Source organism: Scaptodrosophila lebanonensis, unplaced genomic scaffold (assembly GCF_003285725.1).
Source record: "Scaptodrosophila lebanonensis strain 11010-0011.00,11010-0021.00 unplaced genomic scaffold, SlebRS2 tig00000001-arrow-pilon, whole genome shotgun sequence".
Taxonomy (NCBI): Eukaryota; Metazoa; Arthropoda; class Insecta; order Diptera; family Drosophilidae; genus Scaptodrosophila; species Scaptodrosophila lebanonensis.
In genome coordinates this window covers 3507917-3534262 of record NW_022060529.1, presented here as the reverse complement: position 1 = coordinate 3534262, position 26346 = coordinate 3507917, and the positions used below count along the sequence as shown (strand labels likewise).

The following is a 26346-nucleotide window of genomic DNA, read 5'->3' as shown; positions in this document are numbered from 1 at the left end:
GTTAAAAGGAATGCGGCAAATGGATCCAGACTTGGAACAGAAATGGAGAGGAAGGTTAGCGGAGCCGAAAGGGTGAATTTCAATTGAGGGGAGAGGGATGTGGTAATCACTAAAGTATTAAGAAAAATGTCCCTAACTCCTGTTTAAAATGTACATTAATAATTAGGGTATGGTTGGATAAGTCTGCATACAAAGTTTAGTGTTTCTAGCTATTATGGTTTAGAAGTTCTTGGCGTTCATACAGACAGACGCATATTTATATATTAAATAGATGCCCATATCTATGTATGTACAACTTTTTCAAGTTTAAACAGAAATTAGTCATAATACAGCCTTGTATCTCTGCAATAATCCCAACTGTAACCCAAAAAGTGTGTACGTATAGAGCTGCTCTCTAATTACCACAAATACTGTCTCATAACCCGAAGCTTAAGCCACACCGAACAGGTCACACTTTGGTGCGACCTGTGGGCATCTAATGAGCAAAAACAAATCACCTCAAAACGCGACAAGCCGCCTTGTGATTAGCAAAGTAAACAACTGTACTAAAGGCCTGAAGAGCACACGCCTGGTACGCAAGCGGATGCCTGAAATCTATGCAAATCCAGTCGAGCCCCGGGTTAAGTTCACAGCGGCGACAGTTTACAAACAGTTTGCCTAATTTGCAGCCTACGGTTACACCTACATATCTGTTTTTCTTTTGTAGATGCGTTCACTAAGATATGTAAATGATGTCATGCGACGATGACGGCAGCTCGGTTTGAAATAGAAGACGACACTGGGCTCAGTAACACTTCCAGGAACGAAAACCAAGCACAAAGGATTATACAACAAGAGTAGTGTCCACTAAGGGTTAAGCGGATTGGATTAGTCCTTGCTAAAGTTTTGCTAACAAATGAAATTGGCACGGATTTCAGAGAGCAGCCAAAGGTAAGGTAAGATGAGTCACCTCAGTCCCAATGCATATGAGCCGATGGCCGATGTTCCTCTGTCTGTCTTTATATCAACTTGATCCTTGAGGCCTGCACACACAGCCATTGACTATAAAAGTAAATTCACTTAAGTGGCCATTAGGCAGCTTTTCGTGGAGCTTAACCTGGTGCTGGTGGCTCCTGGTTTGCGTCGCATAAAAACTGCTTAATTCGTGTTAAAACCCAAAGCCACTGCAAATAATTTTGAACGACTTCGGCGGTTGGGGGTGCTCCCCATAAACTGGCAGACAACATATGAAAATTTGTAAGCCGGCGGCATAAAGAAGTGTCCAAAATGGATGCTTGTAAGACAACTTAAGCTGCGCATAAAGTGTGACCGCAAATGCATGCAACAGCTTTCATTTACCAATGTACGTCCATTGCCCTTGCCCCCTCCCCTCCTCTCCACTACCACAGCCTAGAGCTCACATTCAGGTATGCGTCTGACAAACAGTTATATTTGCTGCTGTCATCTCAACTAACGGACACCAGGCATATTGAGACACATGTCTCTGGTGTCAAAGCCAAACTAACTCATACATTTTTTATCTAAACACGCTCCCTAGTTATTGTTTTTTATGAACTGCGACAATTGCACGCCCCCGGCCACGACTGTGCACGAGGCTGGAGACGTCGAAGTCGGGAACAACATATAGATAATCAACTGATAGTGGCAAGCAAAGGCAGGCGAGAGCGAGAGAGATGCTGCCATTGACAGCTAAAACAAAAACAAAAATACAAAACAAAAATGTGACACTATTATGACTTAGTATCCTTTTCAGATTCGATTCCCGGAATGCGGCAGCAGCGCTGGGATTTCCTGTTCTGCTCATCCGTTACACGTGCAACTCTGCTGCGTTACTCCGTTCCCCTCTCTGCCTGTGAGTATCAGTATTTGGTTTTAATTAGTTTGAAGCACAGTTAGTGGAAGCATGTGGAATGCATTCATAAAATTAAACTCCAAGTATGTACCGCATTCAAGGAGATGCTCTGTCTTTTAATTGGGTTGTCAGAGTTTGATGGCAATGCTGCTCTGTACTTAAATAAGATACATGCAGAAGTCCATTGGTGCCGAAAAGCGTGTATTTTGTTGAGAATTGGTAGTCTTTGACAAATACTTATCTTAATAGTTGTTATTCAAATAAGAAAATATCTGTTTAATTAGACTGTAGACTGTAGACCACAATTATATTCTTTAAAGCGTTTTTGAAACTAAACTTGTTTTTTCAGTTAAATAATTCATTGTACCGAATATTACGAATCATTTTTTTAACACTTTTTCTATTACTATACAAAGAGTTTTGTTTAATAACTTTTAAATACGAAATAAAATATAATGAACTATTTAAAATTGAAACAAGAAAGGAATGCTAAAGTCGAGCAGGCTCAACTCTTAAATACCCTGTACCACCCCACAAAAAAGTAATTAAATTAATTAATTAATTTAATTAAATTAATTAACTAAATTAATTTAATTAATTAACTAAATATTAACTAATTAAATATAAAATATTCCATGCATGCATACATACATTTACAATTACATCAGAATCGTGTCTATGCGTGTTTGTGTACTTGTACATATGTATGTATGTGTGCATTGAGCCTGGTTATATGGCTATAACTTTTTTTCCGATCATTCTATCATAATGAGACTTGGTATACGGTTATATAATTACTAACCTAATGTGACAACCAAATTTTAGTTAAAAATTCCAAGAATTACGGGAGTTATAGAAAATCGTTAATAGGGGGGGAGTGGGGGGGTGGATCAAAAAAAATGAACAAACTCGTCCTTTCTCGGTCTCAGGAGAATCTGTATACCAAGTTTGGTTATTCTAGCTCTTATACTTTCGGAGATCCTTGCGTTCATACAGACAGACAGACGGACAGACGGTCAGACGGACAGACAGACGGACAGACGGACATGGCTATATCGACTCGGCTTGTCATGCTGATCAAGAATATATATACTTTGTGGGGTCTACCAAGCCTCCTTCTGTGTGTTCCATGTGCACTCGCACTAAACTAATATACCCTTGTACCCTTTGGGTACAGGGTATAAAAAACAACTTTTTTAATTCGTTTTAAGCAGTTTCTCTATACGAAGAACTAAACAAAAACCTATCCTTATCTATGCTTCGATACAATAATAATTAGTGCTTGAACTAAATACCCTATATATTCTGCTATATGTTCATAAAGATAAATCACAATATAATCGGCAAAACATCTTTGAAGAAAAGAGAACGCAATTCAATCGCCAGCCACAATTGAACAAAACAGGCGACAAATCCTCGCACTTAATCCTTTGCCGCAAACACTACCAACATCAAAGGTTGCAGGTTGCAAGGTTGTTTTGTTCATGTGCATGTGTGTGTGTGTCTGTTTAATGCGGTCCTAATCCTACCACCTACAAAACAAAGTGATTAAATGCGCCGACAAAGAGACGCAAGAATCGAAAGGGGTCACCAAACTAAGCTGCAATACTTAGAGCGAGCAGAACACAGAGAAGGAGAGAGGGAGGCACAAACGCAACTGTAGCGTCACAAAAAAAAGTGCTTGTCAAACTGTAAGCCAGCGGGTTGGCCTTCAAAACATACAAAACAAATTTTCAAGCTTGAACACATGCGGCGCAATCTTAAAGTTCGTTACCAAAATAAACAAATAATCGTAATCGAGTATTCCACAAAGTGGTGGCCATTGTCGCAGCATGTCAGCAGCCATTGAGAACACAAGCTTTTATTATTTTGTATTCCCATAGCGCAAGGGTTGCACCATAAACCCCATTGTTCGTTGAATGTGCAAAACATGAAACTCGTTTACATTTCAATGGCGTGGTTGAACTGCAGAAACCAATCACAAGGGAGCACCGGAAGGGGTAAGGAACGATTGCGAGCTTTAAAACAAAAGAAGATTTATGTAGATCCCTTTAAAAGGAGCAAAACTTTTCTGAAAATGGGAATATTGGAAGGGGTAAAATAAACAGTTTGAGCTGTAAGACAGAACTGGAGTTATAGTTTAATTCTGTGGAAAAAGAGAAATTATTGCTCTATACAATCGAGTATAGTATTATGTATTCTCATAGGCATGGGTAGGATCTAAGGTAGCGAATCGACTCATCTAATTTATAATTTAATTTGGTATAGGCAATCAAAGTATATAAATATATTTAAAATATAGCACATAGATAACTGCTTATCTGAATTTAGCAAGATTTTCTATTTCATTCTCAAACGATCATAAATGCAAGTCTGACAAAGAAGAACAGAAATAAAATCTTAACAAATTGATCGATTTTGTAGAATCAATTGCGATGTAAGACTACGGAATTTACCAGAAACCGCTGATTCTTTTGCCAAGAAATCTATTTATTTTACATAATTTTTTCCATTTGCAAGTTGCTTCGATATTATGGTATATTGCTCTGTCATTAACTTCCTTGTGAAGGCTTAGCTGCCATTTGCATTTGTATCCATGGCCGTTCTCATTAGCTGTCGTCCTTATCCTTACCCCACAGGCCAACTCGCCGTTCTTTTTGATAAATCGTTTGCTGTGCTGGCAGCTGACAGGAAGTCAAACGACAAATTAACTCGAGCACCGCGTAAAAAGGCAACACATTTGCTTTTATTTTTATGGCGTTGACATTTTTTTAATGAATTTTTACAGGAGCATGTCCCCATTTCCAGGCGACACGATGCAGACTGGCTGCAGTTTTGTTGAGCGCTGCAGAGGGATGCTAAATAAATGTTTGGGGGAGAGGGCATATAGATAGAGTGCTGTGGAGCTGAGGCTTATTGTTCAAGTGTGATCCCTGGCGTTAATTTCGACAATTTCAAGTGTGTGCGTCCATGTGGAGCGCGTGTCCTTGTGGAGCAAATGAACAAAAAACGGAAAAAAACGGCTGGACGTTTTTTCGAAGAAAATGTTGGGTCGCTCTTGCTTGACACACTTCAAGCCGTGGGCTGTCCTGCTTTACACATACGCCGCAGGACTCAGACAAACAGAGACACATACACACACAATTCCATGTCCTGTTTGTCCTGCCTCTCAGGTGATTTTGAGTGGGCCATTGAAGATGAAGCAGCGTTCTTTACAATTTTAAGCTGTTGAACTTCCTGCCCAAGCGACCGGCCAGCAGGCCTCGTCGCTAGGATACCCTTTGCTTTTGAAGCGTCCTGTCGAAGCCGTCGCCAGGATTGGGGAGCTCTGCTTGTTATTTGATGCTTTGTTAACTTTCATTTGAGGCCCATGGGTGCGGCATGGAATTTGGCTTGTTTTAGCCTGTGTTTTTTTTACGCCGAATCTGATTTCTGGGAGCTGCTTGTTTTTCAATGAATGTCCTTTCGCTAGGACAATGCGCGCTGCTCGCTTTACTTGTAATGAAAAGGAAAGTGGGCTTTCATTTTCTTTCTTTTTCGTTATTTTATTTTGTTTTTTTTTTTGTTCTTGTTGCATTTTTTGCCATTTTTTGTGTGTATGTTGTTTCTCATTTATGGGGAGTAGGCATTGGGACAAGGTATTCGCTTTCATGTGCTTGGAGTTTATTAGCTTTAAGTTGAACAGAGGGTGGTGCGCTCGAATGCGGGACTCTGTTTAGGCGGAGCCTTCGAGTTACCAGGGCAGCGGGACGCCTTTGAAAAGGAAGACAAATAGGATTGGATCGAAGCCGCTGCGGAAACGTCGCAAGGACAAATTTCAACTATACTCGTACATGAAGATGTCTTTAAATTGCATTTAAAATGGGAAAAAAATATCCATAAAATAACAAACTAACGATCCGTCCCAGATAATTGCATGAGAAAGCATCTATGCCAATGAAAACCTTTTACTAGATTTTGTAAATTGTCGATTTAATAGTAGGACCGAATAGATCGTAGTCTTCCCTACCAGGTGCAGTAGACATGTGTACATACATACTTGTACATGCACACATGTATGGGTGTAATTAAATTCTATATGTGGGAGGGGGCTTTAGAAAGTCGATAATGCTAAGATGTTTTTGATAATTTCATAACCAATTTACATCGTTTCATTAAAAAAGCAAAATAATGTCAACATTAAAATTGAAAAACATATGTAAGTACATACATACATACATACATACATGCATAGTAAGCGCGCCATAAATAAGGCAACAAGCATCACTCCATTAATTTGTTTTTAGGCTGCGAGGCACATTGGTTCTACAAACGCCTTTATTTATAACATACAATAAACGTTTAATTCACTTCACATTTTAATTTCAATTTAAGCCGAAAACAATTAATTTTGCAATAGTTTTGCGTTTACCGCAAACGCAAAGAACAACACGAGAACAACAAAGACAGGAGAAATTAGGAGAGGCTTGATACCAATACCTGCACAAGCATCACTCCATTAATTTGTTTTTTAGGCTGAGAGGCACATTGATTCTACAAACGCCTTTATTTTGCAACACAAAACACAATCTTAACATACAATAAACGTTTAATTCACTTTACATTTTCAATTTAAGCCGAAAACAATTAATTTTGCAATAGTTTTGCGTTTACCACAAACGCAAAGAACAACACGAGAACAACTAAAGAAAGGAGAAATTAAGAGAGACTTGATACCGATACCTGCACACTCACACACGACGAAAAGAGTTGGACATGCATGTGTGTGTGTGTGTGTTTGGCATTTTTTCTGCTTTGTGGTATCGAAAATGTGAGGCACATGTGGCCAACTGTTTTCCAATGCCTATGTTAAATTAATTGTTGAATTATTTAAGATATACATAAGTACATTTATTAATATACTTACATGAACTACATTCATACACTTCTTGATTGCTTATAGTGTGCAATTCGCTCTCTTAACTCCCTCATGACAGCCCTTCATTTACGGTTTCAGCGCCGAAGGTTTTAAAGCCTCTCTCTTACAGTTTACAATGCCGAAAGTTTGGGGGCAACTGAAGCTTGTTTTACAATTATAATTTAATTTTGCTATTATATGGGTTTTATGTTCCATCATTTGAAATAGTTTGATTAAATTTTTTACTTACATAAGCTTCTTGGTTGTGCTATAGTACGAAATTCTGGACTTACTCATAACAGTCTATTTTTATAGTTTACTACTAAATTTCTATTGTTTCTCAAAGGTTGTAAAAGTATTGGGATCTCAATTAAGTAAGCTTTTAAGTAACCGTACAGGAATTAACCGTACCCCTAAAACCTCCTAGCAGAATCCTCAATTTTATACTCTCTTACACTAACTAAATGTCGGAATACTCCACTTCTATTTTCACACGCTACTTGAATGTCCAATACTTCATTAATAACCCAACATATCCTGTCGCAAGTGCATGGAGCTCCGGCTGTCCGAAACCGACTGGTAGTGCTTCAAGTGCTCGAGCTGTAGCCGTTGATCCTTTGGCACATCCTGTGTGTTCCTATGGTTGCGCAGATGGGTTTTGGTCGCGGAAGGAAGCAAAGCGTACTATTCTAATCAACGCTAGTAAATATTTTGAGCAGATAAGTCATTTGGTTTGGTTTCAAATTACCGCTGCCTGTTTCATAAATCATTCTTACAATCATTTCAATTTTAATGATGTTCAAAAAGATAGTATTCTGCATTAACGAGTAGCTAAGGAATCTTAGTTATAGGAATCTTAGCTCAAGACTCTCCAAAGTTGTTTAAAACAGTTTGGATCCACAGTTTTAGTACCACTGTGAGGCTAATCAATCACAAAACTGTTGCTTTCGTTTTGGCGCGCCCCAAACACTTGCTTGACAAAGTCCTGCCCGAAGGATACGCCACACTTTGCCTAAAAAGCCACTGGCGCACCGCCTTTGATTTATGAACGACATATGTTGATGTAAAATCCTAGCACACACTTTCGCTGCAGGACTGACCCAAATATCCACATGCATATGCAACATATCCTTTTACATATCCCTGCATCCTTTCGTTGCGCTGCCGCCGCGTGATTATTAGCAGTCAAATGTATTCGATTCGCCGCGCTGTTTGCCATTTGGCCATGCTACATAAATTCGTAATTAAAAGGACTGCAGCAACTCAAAGGATGTGAAAAGGTTGACCACGTGAAGCGGCCGTCGCTCGCAACGGGGGCTGAACATAGTTGTGGTGTGTGTGTGCATGTGTGTGTGTGTGTGTGTGTGTGGGTAGGTGTGCGGGGCAGCTGTACGCCATGCTGGTCAGAGAATTGTGTGCTGGTCAGTCGCCATCCAATAAATTACACAAGTCCTGCAATCCTTTGACTTTTGTGCGATTGTTTTGCAATTTTGCTCGACTGCCAGGCAGTCAACAAAAAGATGTGTTTGTGTGTGTGTGTAGGTTTTTAACTTCTTGTTGCAATCAATAATTGTGCTGCATTGTCCTTTTTGTGTGTGTATGTGCATCCTTTCATGCCCACACATAATTTATGATCGTTGTCGAGACGTTTGCCTTGTTTGTCTTTCCCACGCGCACCCTTTTGGATGTCTCGTCTTGTCCTTTTGGGTCCTGTACCGTTGTCCTGTCAATGCTATCGCTCGTGTTGATTGCATTTCTGGCATTGCCCGTTGCAATGTTGCGTGTGTTCGTCTTCTCAGAAATCTGTGTGCATTGGGATTTTGTTGAATTCCTTGCTGGAATCCTTTGGATCAGTGTGCCAGTAATGTCTGCTCTAACCCTTTGACAAGAGCAATAGCCACTGCTGTACTTCATCAACAGAACAAGCAGGCTGACTAATGCGCAGACGCCCTCTACTCTTCCCTCACTTTCCTTTCAACCAGGCGGCGGCCTCTACGAGTATCATCCTTTGAAGATTCTTTACGCTAACGATGGCCGACTCTATAATATAATATAATTAAAACGACAGCAGGCGTGTGCAAGTGCTTGTGTATGCTGCGAAATCCAAAGGTTGTAGCGTAATGCGCAAAAGAATAAACGTAATTATCCTTTCACTAGGGCGTGGCTGAACTGAAAGACCCCCGATTAGCTAAATGTCTGTCCTCTCTTCTTTCGCTTTTCACTACGTTTTTGGTACAGTTGCGTCGAAGAAAGAAAACTCAATGTGAAAGTTCCGGCTGTCATGAATGCAGATATTCAAAAATACTCAACCCTCAACTGAACTGCAATGTCGCATAAATCATGAACTTACGTCGGTTTGCACAATGGCAGGACATACATATGTACAATATGTGCGCAGGCCACATTATCAGTTATCCAGAAATGGACAATGGCCACTTGAAAACATATCGGACACCCTTTTTTCTTTCATATGAAAGCAAATGTTGTGTCCTTCATCGATTTCCAGCAGTGCTACACACTTTTTAATGATCCTTTAACAGTTTTAGAGCCATTTGGCAAATAGTAGAATCATACACATTTTCCATTTTGTCCCCTTTTATGTTTTGATCACTATGTTATTTATTTATTCATATTTTTAATATGGCAATGTATATTTGAAAAATCGACTCCTGAAATGTACACCTAATTCTGTTTTTACACGGTAGATTGGTTCTAGAAACAACCGTGTAAAAAAAGACATTGATTATATGCAAAAATAGGTGATTGGTTCCTTATATCTAAACAAATATATATGCAATTTTTAATTTTCAAACCGTTTTATCTCAAAATCGTGTAAAACAAAGGCAGTGTAAAAATAGAATTAAGTGTACTTTATTTATAGTTTGCGAGCTACTGTAATCAGAACACTTAATTACAGTTTTAGAGCAATTGTTCAAACATTTTAACTGAACTAATGTGGCAACACTTTGTCGCACGGTAAATGCACGACATGTTTTTTCAAGCATGTGGCAACGCTAGGACACAAACTATCGATTCCGGCATCGTTTCAATTACGTTTTACACTTATCTTCCATTCACACTCCTCATACACATATCTATCTGCTTATTCTTTGGCGCCGGCACAAAACAAAAGGAAATTCGCTGATAAACGTAACGCGAACAGGCGGAAAAGTGGTACGACTATGACGAGTTTTCGCAAACGCACCAAGCCCATAACCATACGGGGGACACGTACAAGTCCCCACACCGCCCAAGTGATAACGTCGAGTGGCAATCCATCGCTGGACATGATTCTCGGGGGAGGCCTACAAATTGGCTCAATTTGTTTGATTGGTGAGTGTGGTTGTGGTTGTGGCGGGTCTGGGGGTGGGGTGGCCTCGACGACCATACACAGTATTCGAATTTGATTGCAATCTGCGTAATGCTCTCGTTTGTATGATTCTATTGTTTGTTTGTGTGTACGCGTGCACGTGTATATACATATGTATGTATATTGCAGAAGAAGATCGCTTTATGACGCATGCGAAGGTATTGGCCAAATACTTTCTGGCCGAGGGCGTGCTCTCCAAACAGGATATATTTTTGGGCAGCTTGGACGACATACCCGCAGAGATGCTGCGTCGCTTGCCCAAGCCACTTACCGATGAAGAGGCCGAGGTGGAGCAACTGCAGCAGCAGCAGGAACAACAAGCAATTGATCAACAGGCGGATAAAAATGGCCTGCGCATTGCCTGGCGCTATAGCGACTTGCCGTTGGTCAACTCCGAGCAGGCGTCGGCCAAAATTGGGCATCACTTCAATCTAATGGAGCACATGGACACTATGCAGCTATACTATGCACAGACCACGGTATGGGATGACAGTGATAAGGAGCCGGATATCGTCATACAAGAAGAGTGCTCCAAGAGCAGCTCGTCGTCTGTTTCGCTCGAGCGAGAGCAGCCGGCTGCTATTGAACCCATGCCGGAGGGCGACGTTATGAGCATCGGGGCCGGCGATAATACCACTGCCAACAACAACAACATTAATGCAGCTAACATGGACAATAGCAACACTGCCAATATCTACAACAACACTACGACCACAACGCCAGCGAGCAACTGCAGTCCAGCGAGCAGCACGCAGCCACCACATATCTTTTATAATCAACGCTATGGACGCCTGTTCAACGAAATGCAACAACTACTGCACGAAAAGAGATTCATGCCCGGCACCAACACCCAGCAGAAGAATTTATGCCGTGTCTGCCTCACATCGCTCGGGTCCCCGCTGTGGTACGACGACCATTTTGGCGAGGATATGCTCAAGTTTCTAACCGTGTTGCGTGCCAGCATCCGCAGCTGCACCTCGGTCTGTTTCATCACAATGCCCATGCACCTGATTGCCAAATACGTAAGTATTCTGAGAGTTCTCACAACCTCCTACACCCAGCGCCAAAAAGTATACATACTAGTATAGTATATATATATATATATATGTTTGATTGTAAGAGGCACAAAAATGCATGTCGTATCTCACAGAGTATATACCTGTATATATAATTGGACCCTGTTCCCAAAATCCGGCTGATTCTCGAAACCAAAAACTAATTTACAGTTTTTATACCCTTATAAAAGTGAAAGAGTATATTGTTTTTGGTAGACCACATGTTGTAGGCATTTCTGTTCTTATCACTATGCCATATATAGGAATGGTTGACACAAAGTTTATTTCTGTTGAATGGGTGAAGCGGGGTAAATGTTGGGCACAGTGTAAACAAAAGTTGGGGTAACACTACTTAAACGTTCTTCTCGTTATCAGTCGCTTATTTGGGTTTTAATCTATTTACATTACAGGATAGCACCCTGGTTGCCAAAATACGCCAACTGGTCGATTATGCCATTGAATTGGAGTCATTTGCTGGCTCGGAGCGTGAAACGCATCCGGCCTATAAGGAATATAGCGGATTGTTGCATCTGCACAAGATGACGGCCCTAAACACGCTGGCCGCCCACATGCCAGAGACCACAGATTTGGCATTCAAGCTGCGACGCAAGAAGTTCGTCATTGAAAAGCTGCATCTGCCTCCAGGTAAGCATTTTGGCATAGTTTCTTCCATTGGAAACTAACTGGGATATGTTTTATTTACAGAACTGCAGGAGACGCCGACTAATTCAACCATGACTAGCAGCGTGTCTTTGCCAAAATGTGCTGCTGGCACTGAATTGTCAATCAATTCCAATGCTTCCCTGGACTTTTAATGGCAGGCATTGTCACGATTTTGTGGCTTTTGCACCCACCAACATTTTCCATTGTATCCAGGCAGCTCACTGCAATCGGCGCCACGCGTGTGTCATACAAACAAACAAACAAACAAAAACTATGGAATTGCTTATTACCACTTTTTTCGAGCGGCCCAAAAAGAACTTCAATTCCCCTACCCTATTCAAGTTGTGAAGTGAAACTACAACTACTATGAATTATGCTAAAAGCGAAGTAAAATTATTTAGTCTGTCACAATTAATCCATTTTCGAGAGCCCAACAAATATCGTATAATTAGTACAATCGATAATTTTATAAGATTTTTGTTAACACATTATTAATTTATACAAAGGAAAAAAGTTGCGCAAAATTCCCCTATGTATTTATATCAAGTGCGTATAGTTTTTTCCAAATTTATGAAACATTTTTGTAATATTTACATAATTTGCAGGCCATTGAAAGTTTGTTACAAATAGATATTATTCAATTGGTTCTTTTCAAATTATACAAATTTTAAGTACAAACAATTTTTTTTATTTTTGGCATTTATTTCAATCAATTTACAAATACAGCTACTTAAAGAATCGCTACATTAGTTAATATACGTTCATATGAAAGAACTTTATGTTATTGGAAAGGCCTTAGTCCAAAAATAACACAAGCCGAACAATTTTGTTACTTTTCTGGTATGTCTGATTTAATTTGTAATCAGACCGTACAACCTACAAGATATATTGACTGAAATAAAACGGAGTTTTTTAATTGATTCATAAATTTAATTTTCGATCTCTTCAAAGCGTATACTTCAAAACTAAGAAGGTAATGTATGAAAAGAAGAAAGAAACTATTTGGCGAAAACATAGAGCTACAAGTAGTTAAGGCATATAGAGCTCTAGAAATGAAATAAAGTTCTCACTCAATATAATTAAAAATATTGACAGATAATTTATTCCAAACAGAATTCAGTTAAGTTAAACATCAAGCAAACCGATTTGAAATGTATATTTGTAAATTTATGTTGGATTGATTTTTAGATTTCACGACCAGCCTATAACTCAAATAATCCTTTAAGAAAGCGATCCGACTTTGTTATTTTGAAGCACTCAAGATCCTTTTTAAAACCCGTACCCGACCCCATCTATTGCCAATTGCCATTACGAGACAAATCTCTTTAGGTCCGTTCATATTGGCCAGATTTTGTTTGTAGTGCGAGTAAACTAGTCTCCTAGCCACTAGGCCAAAAGAGTTTATTTTATTTTCTAGGTAATATCTGCCCTGTTTTGAATTTAATATTTGCATACTAGTTTGCATATAGCAGAGTTTGAACAACAAATGTACATAAATCAGGACCTATAATTTAGATTTTTTGTTTCGGAACATCCCAGCCTTGGGACAAGCAATTATAGGAATGATTGGTAAATAAGTCGCTTAATTTTCAACTGTCATGTCGAATATTGTCAATGTTGCTCGCACATAAAGTTGCCGCTCTCCCTGCACAGATACCACTTGAGTTCATTGACTCTGAGGGCACCTCTTAACCCCAGCACGCCCTGCCGATGCATGCACTCACATAAGCTGATAAGAACTCGAATGTAGTCGTAAGTATTCATGCATTCAGTGTCTCTTCTGCATGGGATGCACTTAATTGCCACCCACACTCGCCCCAAACTCTCAACATAAAACATAATTGCTGCCCAGCTTTGACCCCAAAAATAAATGTGAAATAATGCATGATTATGCGCAGCCGCTACTTATTGCGCAGCAGCAGCGGAAATGCGAGCGCCATGTGGAGCAAACGGTAAACTGCCAGGCAGGCAATCCACACTCCACGGGTGCAGAGGAACGAAAAGAGTGAGGGGACCACAATATAAACAGAGCGCAGAGCAGAGCCAGCGGTCACTCTTTTACGAATTTCAAATGCCAGCAAAATCAATTAGAACACCCGATGCTAAGTCCAGTGCTGCTTATTAGGCATAGAAACGGCTAGATCAGCGATTGAAAAAGCTATACAAATTGTAAGGCCGATAAAAAGCAAGGCAACGGAGATGTTCAAACCAGGGACCGCAAATAATGATTATTTTGTTTTTTTTAAACGAAAAAATCATTCACTTATAGTAACTTTTGGAAAGCGAGGAATTTACTGACATCCTTTTTAAGGATTATCTATGTATGTATTTTCACCATGATTTATAAATTTTAATTTGTATTCATTCGCTCACAATTTAATGATTAATTTTGAGTTTTACTTTAAAAATTAACCAATAATCATTATTGATGAGGAAAAAAATAAAACTTATAAAATAATGATTATTCTTTGAGTTTTATTTTTTCAAAAATCAAAAATAAAACTCATGCTGAAATTTTGTCTGTTTCATAAAGATTAAGGACAAAATTTATATATATCCATAATCAGTGAGTCAAGGGGAACATTTTTAATTAACTAACTAATTAATTTATCAATTAATTATTTTAAAAATCACAAATGCGAATGTATGTAACAGGCAGAATTATATTCAATGCCAGTGAGTGTCGAATGGGCATTTTCTGCCCTTAAATTGGTGTTATCGGGTCTAAGGTGCAACCTTACGCCGGACTCATTACAAAACATATTTTTTGTAAAATTAAATAATTAATAGTTAAAGATAATATTTAATAAAATAAAAATAAAATTAAAAAAACTAAAATTTTTTGTCAATTAAAAAAAAAATTAATTAAAAATGTTTGCAGTCTTTTAGAATAAGTTTTAGCTATTCTTCTAAGATTTTTAAATCATTTAAACGGACTCATTACAAAACATATTTTTTGTAAAATTAAATAATTAATAGTTAAAGATAATATTTAATAAAATAAAAATAAAATTAAAAAAACTAAATTTTTTTGTCAATTAAAAAAAAATTAATTAAAAATGTTTGCAGTCTTTTAGAATAAGTTTTAGCTATTCTTCTAAGATTTTTAAATCATTTAAACCATTGACAGTAGTGGTCTAACAAAATTCTAACAAAAATGACCAAAAAGCAAATAATTGCTGGGTCAGATACTAATTAATATTAATCAATATAATGAGGTGAGAAAGTAAGACTACAACTCACTTAATTTTTGATATGAATTTGTGACGAAAGTGAACATTTTCTAAATTAATTCGCTTAAAAAAATATAAACGGAGACTCAAATAAAAATGTATGCTCCCACTACAAAGGTTTTGAAAAAAGTCCTTCAAACCTCGATTAATCTCGTTATGAATATAAATTGTGAAAGTGTGTTTCAATACCTTTCGATTGAAGTATCGACCATCTCCATCTTTACAGGCAATGCTCAAAATTAGCTGCAATATTGGTGTGGTAGTTGCTTCAAACAATGCTAGAATTCCCGCTAGCCACAAAACTGGTGGAAAAATGGCTAAATTGACAGCAACAGCTGCACCCCAGCATTCTATTCCCCACACTCGCTCACTCTCTCTCTCTCTCTCTCTCTCTCTCTGGGCTCCCACTCCCCACTACTTTCGTGCTCACGCAATGTTCTAAGTAAACAAACGAGATAAGCGCCGGCTGAACAAGTTTGTTGCAATGGCATGCAACCAACATTTCAGTCACAACAACAAGTTGTTGCTGCGTGGTGTTGGTCTTTTGTTTACAAGCCGTTCCATTTGATTGCGTACGGGCGTGAGCGCGCCTACAATGGAGAGTGAGAGACAGGGAGAGAGAGAAAGCCAAGCTTAAAACTGCGGCTCTGAACACTGATCGCAAAGCACAACATACTTGTAAAGGCAAAGAGTTATTGCTGCGCTCTGCCTCTGGCGGCTGCTACCCTCAGTTGTTGTGAACTTGCCACAGTTTGAGGCAGCAGATCCATTGCTGCGTTTTTAGTTTTTGTTTTTCAGCCAAACGACGCGCAACGTTCGCATACGAGTACATAGGTGGTGAAGCCATTCAACCCAATCGTAGAGTTTTAACATTTTTTCAAAACTTTTTGAAGGTTTTGACCGCTGCTATGTAACACGCACAGCCCGTCTAAGTGACAATTTCCATCGACAGTTGCTCATGCCACAATTATTGGATTATTTCATAATTGAGCGTTTAATTAAGTTCAAATTCATTTAAGATCCACAGCGGACCACCACCTACAACAATAAAATGGCGCGTTGCTTCAATCACAAATTGGTGCTCAACTTTTGTAATTTATTGTTTTTGGTAAGTGACGACTGAACAAAAGAAATAAAACCACAAAAACATCGGAATAGAACTAATACACATACGAGAAGTTGGGTGAAATCTGGTGATGCCCTACAACTGGGCTCATACAAATTATTTTTGTAAGAGTCCATTTGCCTTTGCTGCCAATGTTGTTGTTGTTGTTGTTAGCTACGAGCGTTACATTTTTTGGCGTACTTTTTGTTTAATGTACTCGTACCTACATATTATGTCTGTATTTTGTTGTTCTGCTCTGTTGCTTCCAAACATTTGACTGGTAGGATAGATGGAGGGGGGGACTCTGTTGGAGTCACCATCAAGTCTGGCAAGTGCTTTAACGCCAAACGGGTAATCCAAGTGCTTAACTATGAACAAGGTAGTTAGCCATCAGACTAGCCCTGCAATTAACTGACAGGCAATGGCGTTGTCTTCGCGCGCTTCCGTTGCGTGTAAAAAAAATTTAAAATAAAACTAAAACTTTTTGGTAGGCTCTTTCTTTACGCTTCTCTTTATTCCTCAAACACAATTGACTTAACTCTTGTTGAAAAGAGAGAACCTATTCGCTCTTTTCTCTATCTCACACATGATTTTTATCAATGCATTTCATCTGAGATTCTAGGTTTAAGGTTTGGCAAGCAAACTAATATTAAGGTTCTGAGCACTTTTTGAAAATGGATCAGTGCCCCCAAATATTTTCAATTGAATATTAATAGGCACAGGTATTTCAATTCAAAGTGAGTTCATTTGTTGATTAGCCCTAGGTTCAAATCGCAACCGCCTTGACAGGAGCATTGTTAAAAATTGTCTTAGTTATCATAAAATTTAATAATTGTCCAACCCAGGGCAGATCTTAAATAAAAGATCCAAGATTTACATAAAAAGTTTCATATAAATACCACAAACAAACTTTTTGCTACTAATGCTATTTTCCCCGTTTAGAATCAAACAAATAGTTAATATTTCACTATGATGCTGAAATCTACCCAAAATATTAAATATATTGTATATAGCTCAGGGAATATAGTTTAAAGAGATATAAGTGTCGCAGCAGATATTAAGCCATTTGGAATCCACACAACTGAAAATCAAAAGTAAAATATAAAAACAAGCAAAGTTTTCTTTAAACTGCAGAAACTATTCTATTCTAGTTTATTAACTTATTAAATTTCAAAAATATACTCATCTTTAATGATGGATGGTAATCGAAATCAGGTTTAAATATTTTCATTAATTCCACGAAAAGTTTATAGATTAGCTAAATAATTGCAAAACATATTTATTTCTCAATTGCTATGTATCATAGAAACCGGTTAGGAATAAAAAGTATTATTCACTTGCCGAAAAGATGATTTATTGCGAGTATACTAGTCTTTCTTCCATTAGCATACATTCAGATCTTTAGGTCCATCAGTTCAGCGTATAATAATTCATAACCTTCGCCATCAGATGCGATATCTTAAGTCTTGCACTAATTCAGGCGCTTGTAGACTTACTTATAGTGTTCATCTTCCCTGTTGAGTCTCGACTAATCTCTGTTATAAATCATTTGTTCCAGCTCTGTGGCACAATGCTCATCGTCTCTGGCTGTTATTTGTACACAGATACCAGACGCATTCTGCTCTCGAGATTGCTGGCGGCACCAAGTGAGCGTCTCAGTGCGCTGCCCCAGCCCCTGCTCTATTATATCGCTCTCGGATTGTGCGTGGCGGGATTTGTGGCGGTGCTAGCCGCAGTGATCGGTTTCTGGGCCAGTTGCCTGCACACGTATTGCTTTTTGAGCGTCTACTTTCTGAGTGTTGTGGTCCTATTGCTGGCTGAGTCGGTCGTCTGCCTGGCCATCACACTCTGGCCCCACTGTCTGGGCATCAGCCTAGACGAGACCCAAATGGTGAAGGCCCTGCAGGCCAATTATGGAATACCCGGCCAGGAGCAGTTCACAAATGCCATGGACTTGGCTCAGACTCGCTTCGGCTGCTGTGGCATGAGTGGGGCGATTAATTATGATACTTCGCTCTGGCGGCTCCAGGAGTACGGACAAAGGAACTGGGCGGTTCCACTCAGCTGTTGCGTGCTGGAGAATGCACCCGATCGCCTCTCCTACTTGGATCCCAAACCAGCGAATGAGTCGCAGTGCCAGTCATTGGAACGTACCTCCTACGAGCGGGAGCGCTATACAGAGTCTTGTCTGCCCCATCTGGATGGTTGGTATCGTGAGCAGTATAGCGTGTTTTTAGGCGCCAGTCTGGTGATGGGTCTCGTGGAGTTTTGTGTGCTGCTTGCCATCATTCTTAGCTGCACAGGAATTGCGACCCAAAGGGCCACATTGGCCAGCGATACGCAGCACTTGCGGAAGCGTGCCAAGTCCCGCCAGGTGTTAGTTGAGAACCTTTACGAACCGGAGGTAGAGCTGCGAGATGTTGGAGCTGGCGTTCGCAGCATGTGCCTGGGAAGTCGGCACGTGAGCAGCGAAGACTTTAAGGAGCTTTACGTCCAACCACGCGATCTCTACAAGCAACGGCACAATACGACATTCAAGCCCATTGCCAGTGATTACCAGACGCCCATGCGCAGTTATTTGGTTTAGAGGTGCGGCCAATGGGAGTTAAGGTAAGATAACTCTGTTCTGATACTTTAATTGCATAAATATCTTTTAAACTGTCAATTTAAATTGAAAAGCTTATTATTATGGCACTATAACACAACATCCCTATTCTTCCACTTTTTCTTTTCAGCGTGAAGTTAAGCGAATACAGACCAAAGTATTAAACAAACAGAAACTTAATGTCATTACTCAATAAACATAAACATAAAATACTATATAGAAGAAATACAAGTTCACTTTACAAAGTAGTCTTATTCCGATATGGCTGATCGTTATCTTACAAACCCGATATCGTCATCATCGCTTGAACTGTTCGCCATTGGTTGCACGCGACGACGCTTGGACTGCTGGGGTCTTGGTTGGGGCGAGCCGAAACGTTTTAGACGACGCTTTTGGCGTCGCTCCTCCTTCAGAATGCGCTCGGCCCGCTCCAGAGGACACTCGGAAACGTCCCGCGTCTCTCGAGCCGATATGTCTGTCTCTGCCTCGTCTACAATAAACGAACTGGGTATGTACTGTGATGGCTCCAGTTCACGTTGTTGCGAATAAATGTGCGATTCGTCGTTATAAACACGGCGTGCGGGTATTTTGAAAGCACCAGGTCGTCGTACAGGACTTCTAAATTCGGAAGAACACATTTTGTTGAATTGAAAAGTAAATTCAAGGAAGAGCATTCCAGACTTACCTTAGAGCTTGCAGGTACATGGCATGTGAGGTTGTATCGTTGTGACCATCGTCGTCGTCCTCACTGGAAACTATCACAGAATCTTTAATGTAGCCCCCTATGGTATGCTCCGCCTCTTCATCATGATCGGAGCCGCTCATTTCGGCTTCATTAATTATGAATGAGTTGAATTTACGCCGTTTTCGAGGGACTGGAGGCGTCTCTTGCTGCAAGTGGAAGAAGATAGCCCATATAGAATAAAGTATTTACAGGTCGGATAGTCAGGTGTTGAGCGAAGACTTACCATCTGAGTGGCTGGCACCTGCTCCATGTCGCTGCTGTTATCGGCTAGGGATATAGGCTCCGTTTCTGCCACCTCTTCATCGGAGTCGCTAGCAATAATCTTGCGTTTAGGCTGACGTCGAGCGATAATGGGGGAATCGTCTTGCTCCTTGTTCGGAGGTGCAACCTCTTGTGCTTTTGCAATTGAGGATGAGCTGAGATGCACCGCTTTGGCTGCCTTTCCTAAATGACCGCGGCCGCGCATGCGTTTTAGATATAAATCAAAAATGCTGGGTGATTTATCCGTTCCGCCCAATTTTGGACGTTCACGTTGTTCCGGTGAACTGGGTGTGGTTGGACGGGGTTGCCTGGACGGCACCTTTGACGTCTTCTCTGCCAGCTTAGCTGCCAAGCTCTTGCTCGGCACTGGCCGTTTTGGCGATGCCGGCTTCCATGGTGACATGGATTCTTCTGCAAAGAGATCGGGCGAGCAATTGCGTTGAGCGGGGGAAAGCAGGAGCTGATTGCTATGCAAATTGCAGTTCTCTTTGAGGCTCGTACTAGGAGATGGTGTTGGTTCTCTCAGTGTGCGCTGTTCCTGCAGCATTTGCTCTTCGGGCAGAGGCTCCAAAAAGTCGTCCAGATCTAGGTCGAGCACATCTAGGCAATCAGGCGTCTTCTCTGCCGTTCCCATCAGTTTGTGGTCTGGTATTATTTTGCTGGGACTGTTGTTGTTATTGTTTGTCTTTTGGGCCGCTGTTTTGGCTTCTACCTGCAGTGCCAGCTGCTCGAAGGTAGACAGATCCGTTTCTAGCGCGTTGAGAAGAGTCTCCTGCACAGGTTTAGTTTTAACGCCTAGCGGCGTACTAGTGGCCACAGATAAGATATTGTTGAGACGAGTTAAATTTATGCTCAATTCGCTCGCCTCTACTCGGGTCGTTTGCTCCTCTTCCTCCTCTAAAGTGTCCAACTTGTTGTTGACCTTAATCCGACTGTGGGAGACATCAGCTTTGAGTGGCGTTGATTTATGCTGCGCTGCATCTGTTTTAAATTCCTGCCAATGACTGCGAGACATTGAGTTATCGACACCCTCTTGCAAAGTCTCTTCCCCTAGCCCCTCCTCTAACTCCTCGAAGGAGAATGTGCCGCCATCGTAGACTCTGGACTGTGGCTCGTCCTGTTGTTGCCGCACTGTCCGTTCCATCACATTTAATTGTTGCTGCACAAGCTCACAGTTGTCAGCGCATAGTCCTTGCTCGTCTAGTCCCTCAAATATATCATTCAATATTCCTTCAAGGTCAGCATTCTCTCCGATATGTTGCAGCTCGGCAAGTTCTTGCTTTCTTAGATTTGCTTTAGGGCTTGGGGATCGCTGAAGGTCCGCCAAATTATCGACACCATCGCCACAGATGTCTAGTAATTGTTCGTGTTGCCGCCGGGTACTTCGCTGACGTGAATTCAGGCGCTCGTTTGGCAGGTTAAGCTCCTGTTGCAGTCGCATTTTTTCGCACACCTCTTGCACATATCGGCGATTGTGTCGCAGCAGCATCTTTTTGAGACTGAGCGGCAGCACCTTGTCCTGGAGCTGTGTGGCAAGGCTCTGGCTACGCTGCGACTCGTTTAGCAAAGGCTTCGAGGACTGGAGAAGACGGTTCAACTTGCGCAGACGCTGCGCCTCCTGCTGGCTGCTGCTGGTAATTGCAGGTGGCGGTGGCGAGGACGGTTCTGCGGCCTGGGTGTCCAGCAGAAAGTTTTTGATTTTTCCAGCACTACGGCGAGCACAATCCGCTCGTATTTGCTGCTGTGATGCCTCACTCATGACGTAAGGTTGTGGCGGCGTTTCGCCCTCCTGTTCAAACACCAATCGCTCCTGTGTGTCTAGCAACGGAGGCTCCGTTCGTACAAAGAATTTTCGCAGATCATGATTTTTCACGTTGGTCGCCTTTTTATTGACTTTCCTTGTCTTGGGCTCCTTAGATTTGGCTTCCTTGGCCTTCGATTTAGGCGGCGTTGCGTCCGCTTGTTTTTGTGGTTCCATAAACTTCTGCACACACTTGGGATTGAATTCTGTGGGCACTAGACGCGGACAGTGGTCGTAAAGCGCACGTTTTACCAACGGGGATTGCAGAAGTTTGCGATTGGTTTTATCCCGAGTAGCCAGCACCTCTTTCAGAACTTGCTCTTCCCGTCCCTCTGTGGCCAGCATGACAACGTGTCCGCGTTTCTGGCGCCCCGTGCGTCCGATGCGCTGCACAAAACGTGTCGGGTTCGATGTGCATATGTCGAAACAAACGATGAGCTCCACCTCGCCCACATCGATGCCCTCTTCGCCAATGGAGGTGGCTACTAAAACATTGCTAGTACCGCTGCGGAAATCGTTCATAATCTGCATCTGCTGTTTCTGGGTGAGAGCACGAATGGCCCCGGTGGTGCCCCCCTGGCCGACAAAGCAGCGTGGGCGCAGCAGTGGCGTGTGTTGCAGGAGTAGGCGTTGAATCAGCATCACGGACTCACGATACTCGCAAAATACAATGGCTCGCGACTCGGCATTAGTCTGCAAAGGGAGCAGATGTTGATGGAAACTTGAATATTTAAGTTAGAAGTTACTCAAATATGTTCCATGATTAACTAAACTAAACAATAAATAAAATCTTCCTGCTAAGCAGAATATTGAAAGCATTAAAAGCATCACAGGGTCATATTTAATCCTAAAACTAAATCCGTCCTGAAATGTACTTTTTTAGGCAGCAACTTTTGTTATAAGTATGTAATATTTTTAACATCCGTTAAGATAGTCAATAGTTAGATAGATAGTTATTTTAAGCATGCCCGGCAAGCTCTGCCGAAAAGAAAACAAGAGAGAACGCTACAGTCGAGCAAGCCCGACAGTGTAATACCCTGTACCCAGGTTAACTTGCGTCACTGAGTTATATGCGCCCATAGCAGCAGCAAAAAGAGGAAGAAGAAGAGCGAACTTGTTGCTGTGGGGGTTGTACTGGCGAAAATTTGTTTTGCTAATAACTTTTCTTAGAATTGACCGAATTGAATAAAATTTTGAACAACAATAGACAATTATATACAAATTATGTGTGCAAAGTTTGGTTTAGGAACCATTTGAAATGTGGACGCTATTGACGAAATTCTGTAGCGGGGGAAGGGGGGGGGGGGGGGGGGGGGGGGGAATTAAAAAAAAACATGAACTCGTCCTTACTCGGACCTAGGAGAATCTGGATGCCAACTTTGGTTATTCCAGCTTTTATAGTTTCTGAGATCCTTGCGTTCATCCAGACGGACGGACAGACGGACAGACGGACGGACATGTCTAGATCGATTTCTCTCGTCATGCTGATCAAGAATATATATACTTTATGGGGTCGGAGATGCTTCCTTCTGTATGTTACATACTTTGCACAAACCTAATATACCCTTTTTACCCTACGGGTACAGGGTATAAAAAAAGATCTTTTAGTTGAAAATTTAATGAAATAGCATATGTGTAGTAGGCATAGCTGTTTTTCAATATTTTTTCCCAATTGGATCGGTTGTTGTCGGGTTTATTTAAGTGAAAAATGTATATCCCGGTAAAAATTCTATTCGTTGCTTTACTGCTTATTTGCTTTATTCCCAAACATCGGCTTGAGGAGAACAAGAATCCCTACCACAACAACTTTGGAAGCTCCTCAACAATATGTCCGGAAACTGCCGAATGTCAGGATGGTACACGGAATTTTTTGTGCGACAAGAATCCAAAAAAGCCAGCGCATCGTTGCAAGCGCTTTCGTCTCATCCCCATGATCCGACAAACACGCCTACGAATGCTTAATGCGCACAATGGATTGCGAAATAAGGTGGCCGAGGATCTGAAAGTGGCGAATATGAATCTGTTGTATTGGAATGTCCAGCTGCAAAGCATGGCTGAGGTGAATGCCAATAGTGCAACTATCCAAAGGGCATGTAGTCTATAAGGATTAACATGCGCTTTGGTGTCCCTGGCAGTCGTTTTTCAAATCACCTTTCCATTTTTTTCTCCCTAATATTTCAAGTCGTACTTGTGTCTGTGTAAATTGCAACGCGACACTTGCCTAGTAATCGGCTCAAACGCATCCAAGGTGAATCAGAACACATGCTTTGACAGCGTTAGACAGGCTACACCGAAGCCGTATTGGACGGCGCGGACGGTGCGCAACTGGTATCTGGAATTGGGGATGCTATCGCCAACTTTCGACGGTTTTCTGGAGGCGCACGCCCAAGGCAGGGTGCAGAATTACACGCAACTTATTTGGCCCACTGCTGAATTTATTGGCTGTGCCGGGGCAATAATGTTCCACGGATTTTTTGTCGTATGCTACTATTATCCACCCATGCGTCAAACGGACATTGCCTCGGAGTTTATACGGTCGGACGATAACACCAAATGTATATGCCCCAAGGAGCGAGTGATGTGCTCGAAAACCTTTACCCACCTCTGCGGCATTGATTTGCAAGCGGACAATGGTGCAGATTTAGTTTTTTCCTCTGGCACTCTCTTTCTGCTTTGTATGGTCGTTTCCAAACTTTGGAAACACCTAATTATTAAACGTATCTCTTTTAGCTAAAGCTTGAATACTCTTCCCACAATTAAGCTGTGCCTTCCATAGAATAATAGATGGCTAAATGAAGAGACCGCATTAGCAGACAGCTCAAGCTCTTCTATGACAATTTTTACGAACACATTAAAGAAATACATTAAAGAAATTATTAATTGATGAATTATTTAAAAGCAAATTTTCCAGAACGCTGTCATGAGATATCTGCAGATATTTATCAAACTCACAAACACTAACCAGCCTCACAACTAATAGCCTTCACAACATTTAATACATAATTAATTTCTCATTCTTATTAGTTTAAAAACCAAACCAATATAGCCAAGTATACTAAAATGCTATAACAATAAATATAATAAGCGTAATATTTGTAAAAACTCTTGAACTCTAAAACTCTTAAACCCTCTGTATATATATAGTATATGTTTTTAAAAAAATTCTATTATATTTACCTTTCCACATTTTCATTCATATATGTATATGTACAAGTATATACATATGCAGATAGATATAAATTTTAATTCCAATTTCTTTACCGATAAACAAAATCGGTAAAAACTAAACTTTTAAACTAAAACCCAGCTATTTTCTGAGCATTATCTTGCACATGAACTCTTACCTGAAAATATTCGAGCAATACTTGACGCGCCCGCTCATATTTGGGATGTCCAAAGTCTAACTGGGATGGCATTGGCGCCATTTGGCCATTAGTCATGGTTGCTGTTGACACATCGAAGGGATTCGGGCCCAATTGCTGGCGCTGCGCGTCGACAAGTTCACGTAACCCTGCATCCCGTACCAGCACAAACTTGTCCCGTCCATCCTCATCCGCATCAAAACTATTGACGAATACGCGAAGGCCGTGCTTCTCGAGCAGCTCCAGAGCATGATACAGACTAATACACATGGAGAAGGTGCCAGCGATCAGGCTGTGCTCGGGATGACGTTGACCATTGGCGGCACGCTCCTGAAACCGCTTTTGCTCAAACAGCAGAAAGTTGCGATTGAAATTGGAGTGCGAACCACTTAGCACATCCGAGGCCACAAGCTGTCGCAGATAAGGGTCAATGATCTGGATCATGCGCTGGCGCAGCTCCTTCAGCTGCTCACTCAGAGGCACGATTATGGTGCGGAAACTGCGCTGATGCACATACTGGACAACATCGATGGAGTTATCCGAGCGCACCTCCAGATGCGAAATAAATAGATTGCGGCACACAGCAGCCACATCGTCTATGGTGCGTCCCGGTGTTGCGGACAGTGCCAGGACTCGGAAGTAAGGATTGCGTGCAAATATGGATTCAGCTACTTGTGTATACGCGTAACGTCCCTTCGCTCTGTGCGCCTCGTCCACAACTAGCAGTTTTATAGCCCCAAACGGAAACTGCACATCATTTTCGCCCGAGTCCAGCATGTCGGACTGCACCACCTGTGGTGTCGCAAAGAATACCCGCTTGTTGGCCCAGAGTTCAGCGCGTTTTGCCCTCGGCAGCTTGCCCGTCAACTCCACCGTGTCCTCCGGAGGAAGCGGCATTATCTTCTGGCAGGCATTGATTTGTTGTGAGACTAAGGGGCGTGTGGGCGCCATGAAGATGATCTTCCCACGAGGGTACCAACGATACAAATTGTACATGACCACGGCCGCTATAAACGTCTTGCCCAGTCCCGTGGGCAGCACCACCAGGGTGTTCCGAAAGAGGGCGGCTTGTGAAATGTTGTGTTGATAGCAACGCATTGGTAAATTACTGGGATATATCCAGGTATCACCTGCGGTTTCATCAAATCCGGCATATTGTTGTTCTTGTTGCTGCTGAGGTTTTTGTGCCTGTTGATGTGGCCGATCGAGAAGCTCCTGCAGTGCCGCATTATCGTTTAGGGCCAATGCCAAATCCAGGTCATCATCAGCGGGCCACGCATTGTCGTTAGACATGATAACATACGATGAAAACAAATAAAAACATTACAGCAGTGCAACGACGAAATACAATCTCGATAGTGTATTAGGGATGTAAGGAAATATCGATATTTCGAGAA

General features: G+C 41.3%; 3 protein-coding genes across 3 annotated transcripts; 2 read left to right on the top strand and 1 right to left on the bottom strand.

The window, feature by feature from the left end:
- The first annotated feature begins 9831 nt into the window (after nt 1-9831).
- LOC115629019 (putative elongator complex protein 4) lies at nt 9832-12765 on the top strand. Its single transcript, XM_030525319.1, has 4 exons — nt 9832-10082; nt 10249-11141; nt 11585-11819; nt 11880-12765. The coding sequence occupies exons 1-4, from the start codon at nt 9932-9934 to the stop codon at nt 11987-11989; spliced, it is 1389 nt and encodes a 462-aa protein (XP_030381179.1). The 5' UTR covers nt 9832-9931; the 3' UTR covers nt 11990-12765.
- Nucleotides 12766-16121: 3356 nt separating this feature from the next.
- LOC115630677 (tetraspanin-12) lies at nt 16122-19002 on the top strand. Its single transcript, XM_030527325.1, has 3 exons — nt 16122-16178; nt 17734-18785; nt 18911-19002. Exons 1-2 carry the CDS (start codon nt 16122-16124, stop codon nt 18760-18762), a joined length of 1086 nt encoding a protein of 361 aa, XP_030383185.1. The 3' UTR covers nt 18763-18785; nt 18911-19002.
- On the bottom strand, nt 18781-26304 carry LOC115630667 (ATP-dependent DNA helicase MPH1). Its single transcript, XM_030527313.1, has 4 exons — nt 24932-26304; nt 19749-22280; nt 19466-19671; nt 18781-19398 (listed from the first exon to the last, which is right to left on the bottom strand). The coding sequence occupies exons 1-4, from the start codon at nt 26240-26242 to the stop codon at nt 19053-19055; spliced, it is 4395 nt and encodes a 1464-aa protein (XP_030383173.1). The 5' UTR covers nt 26243-26304; the 3' UTR covers nt 18781-19052.
- Nucleotides 26305-26346: the final 42 nt, after the last annotated feature.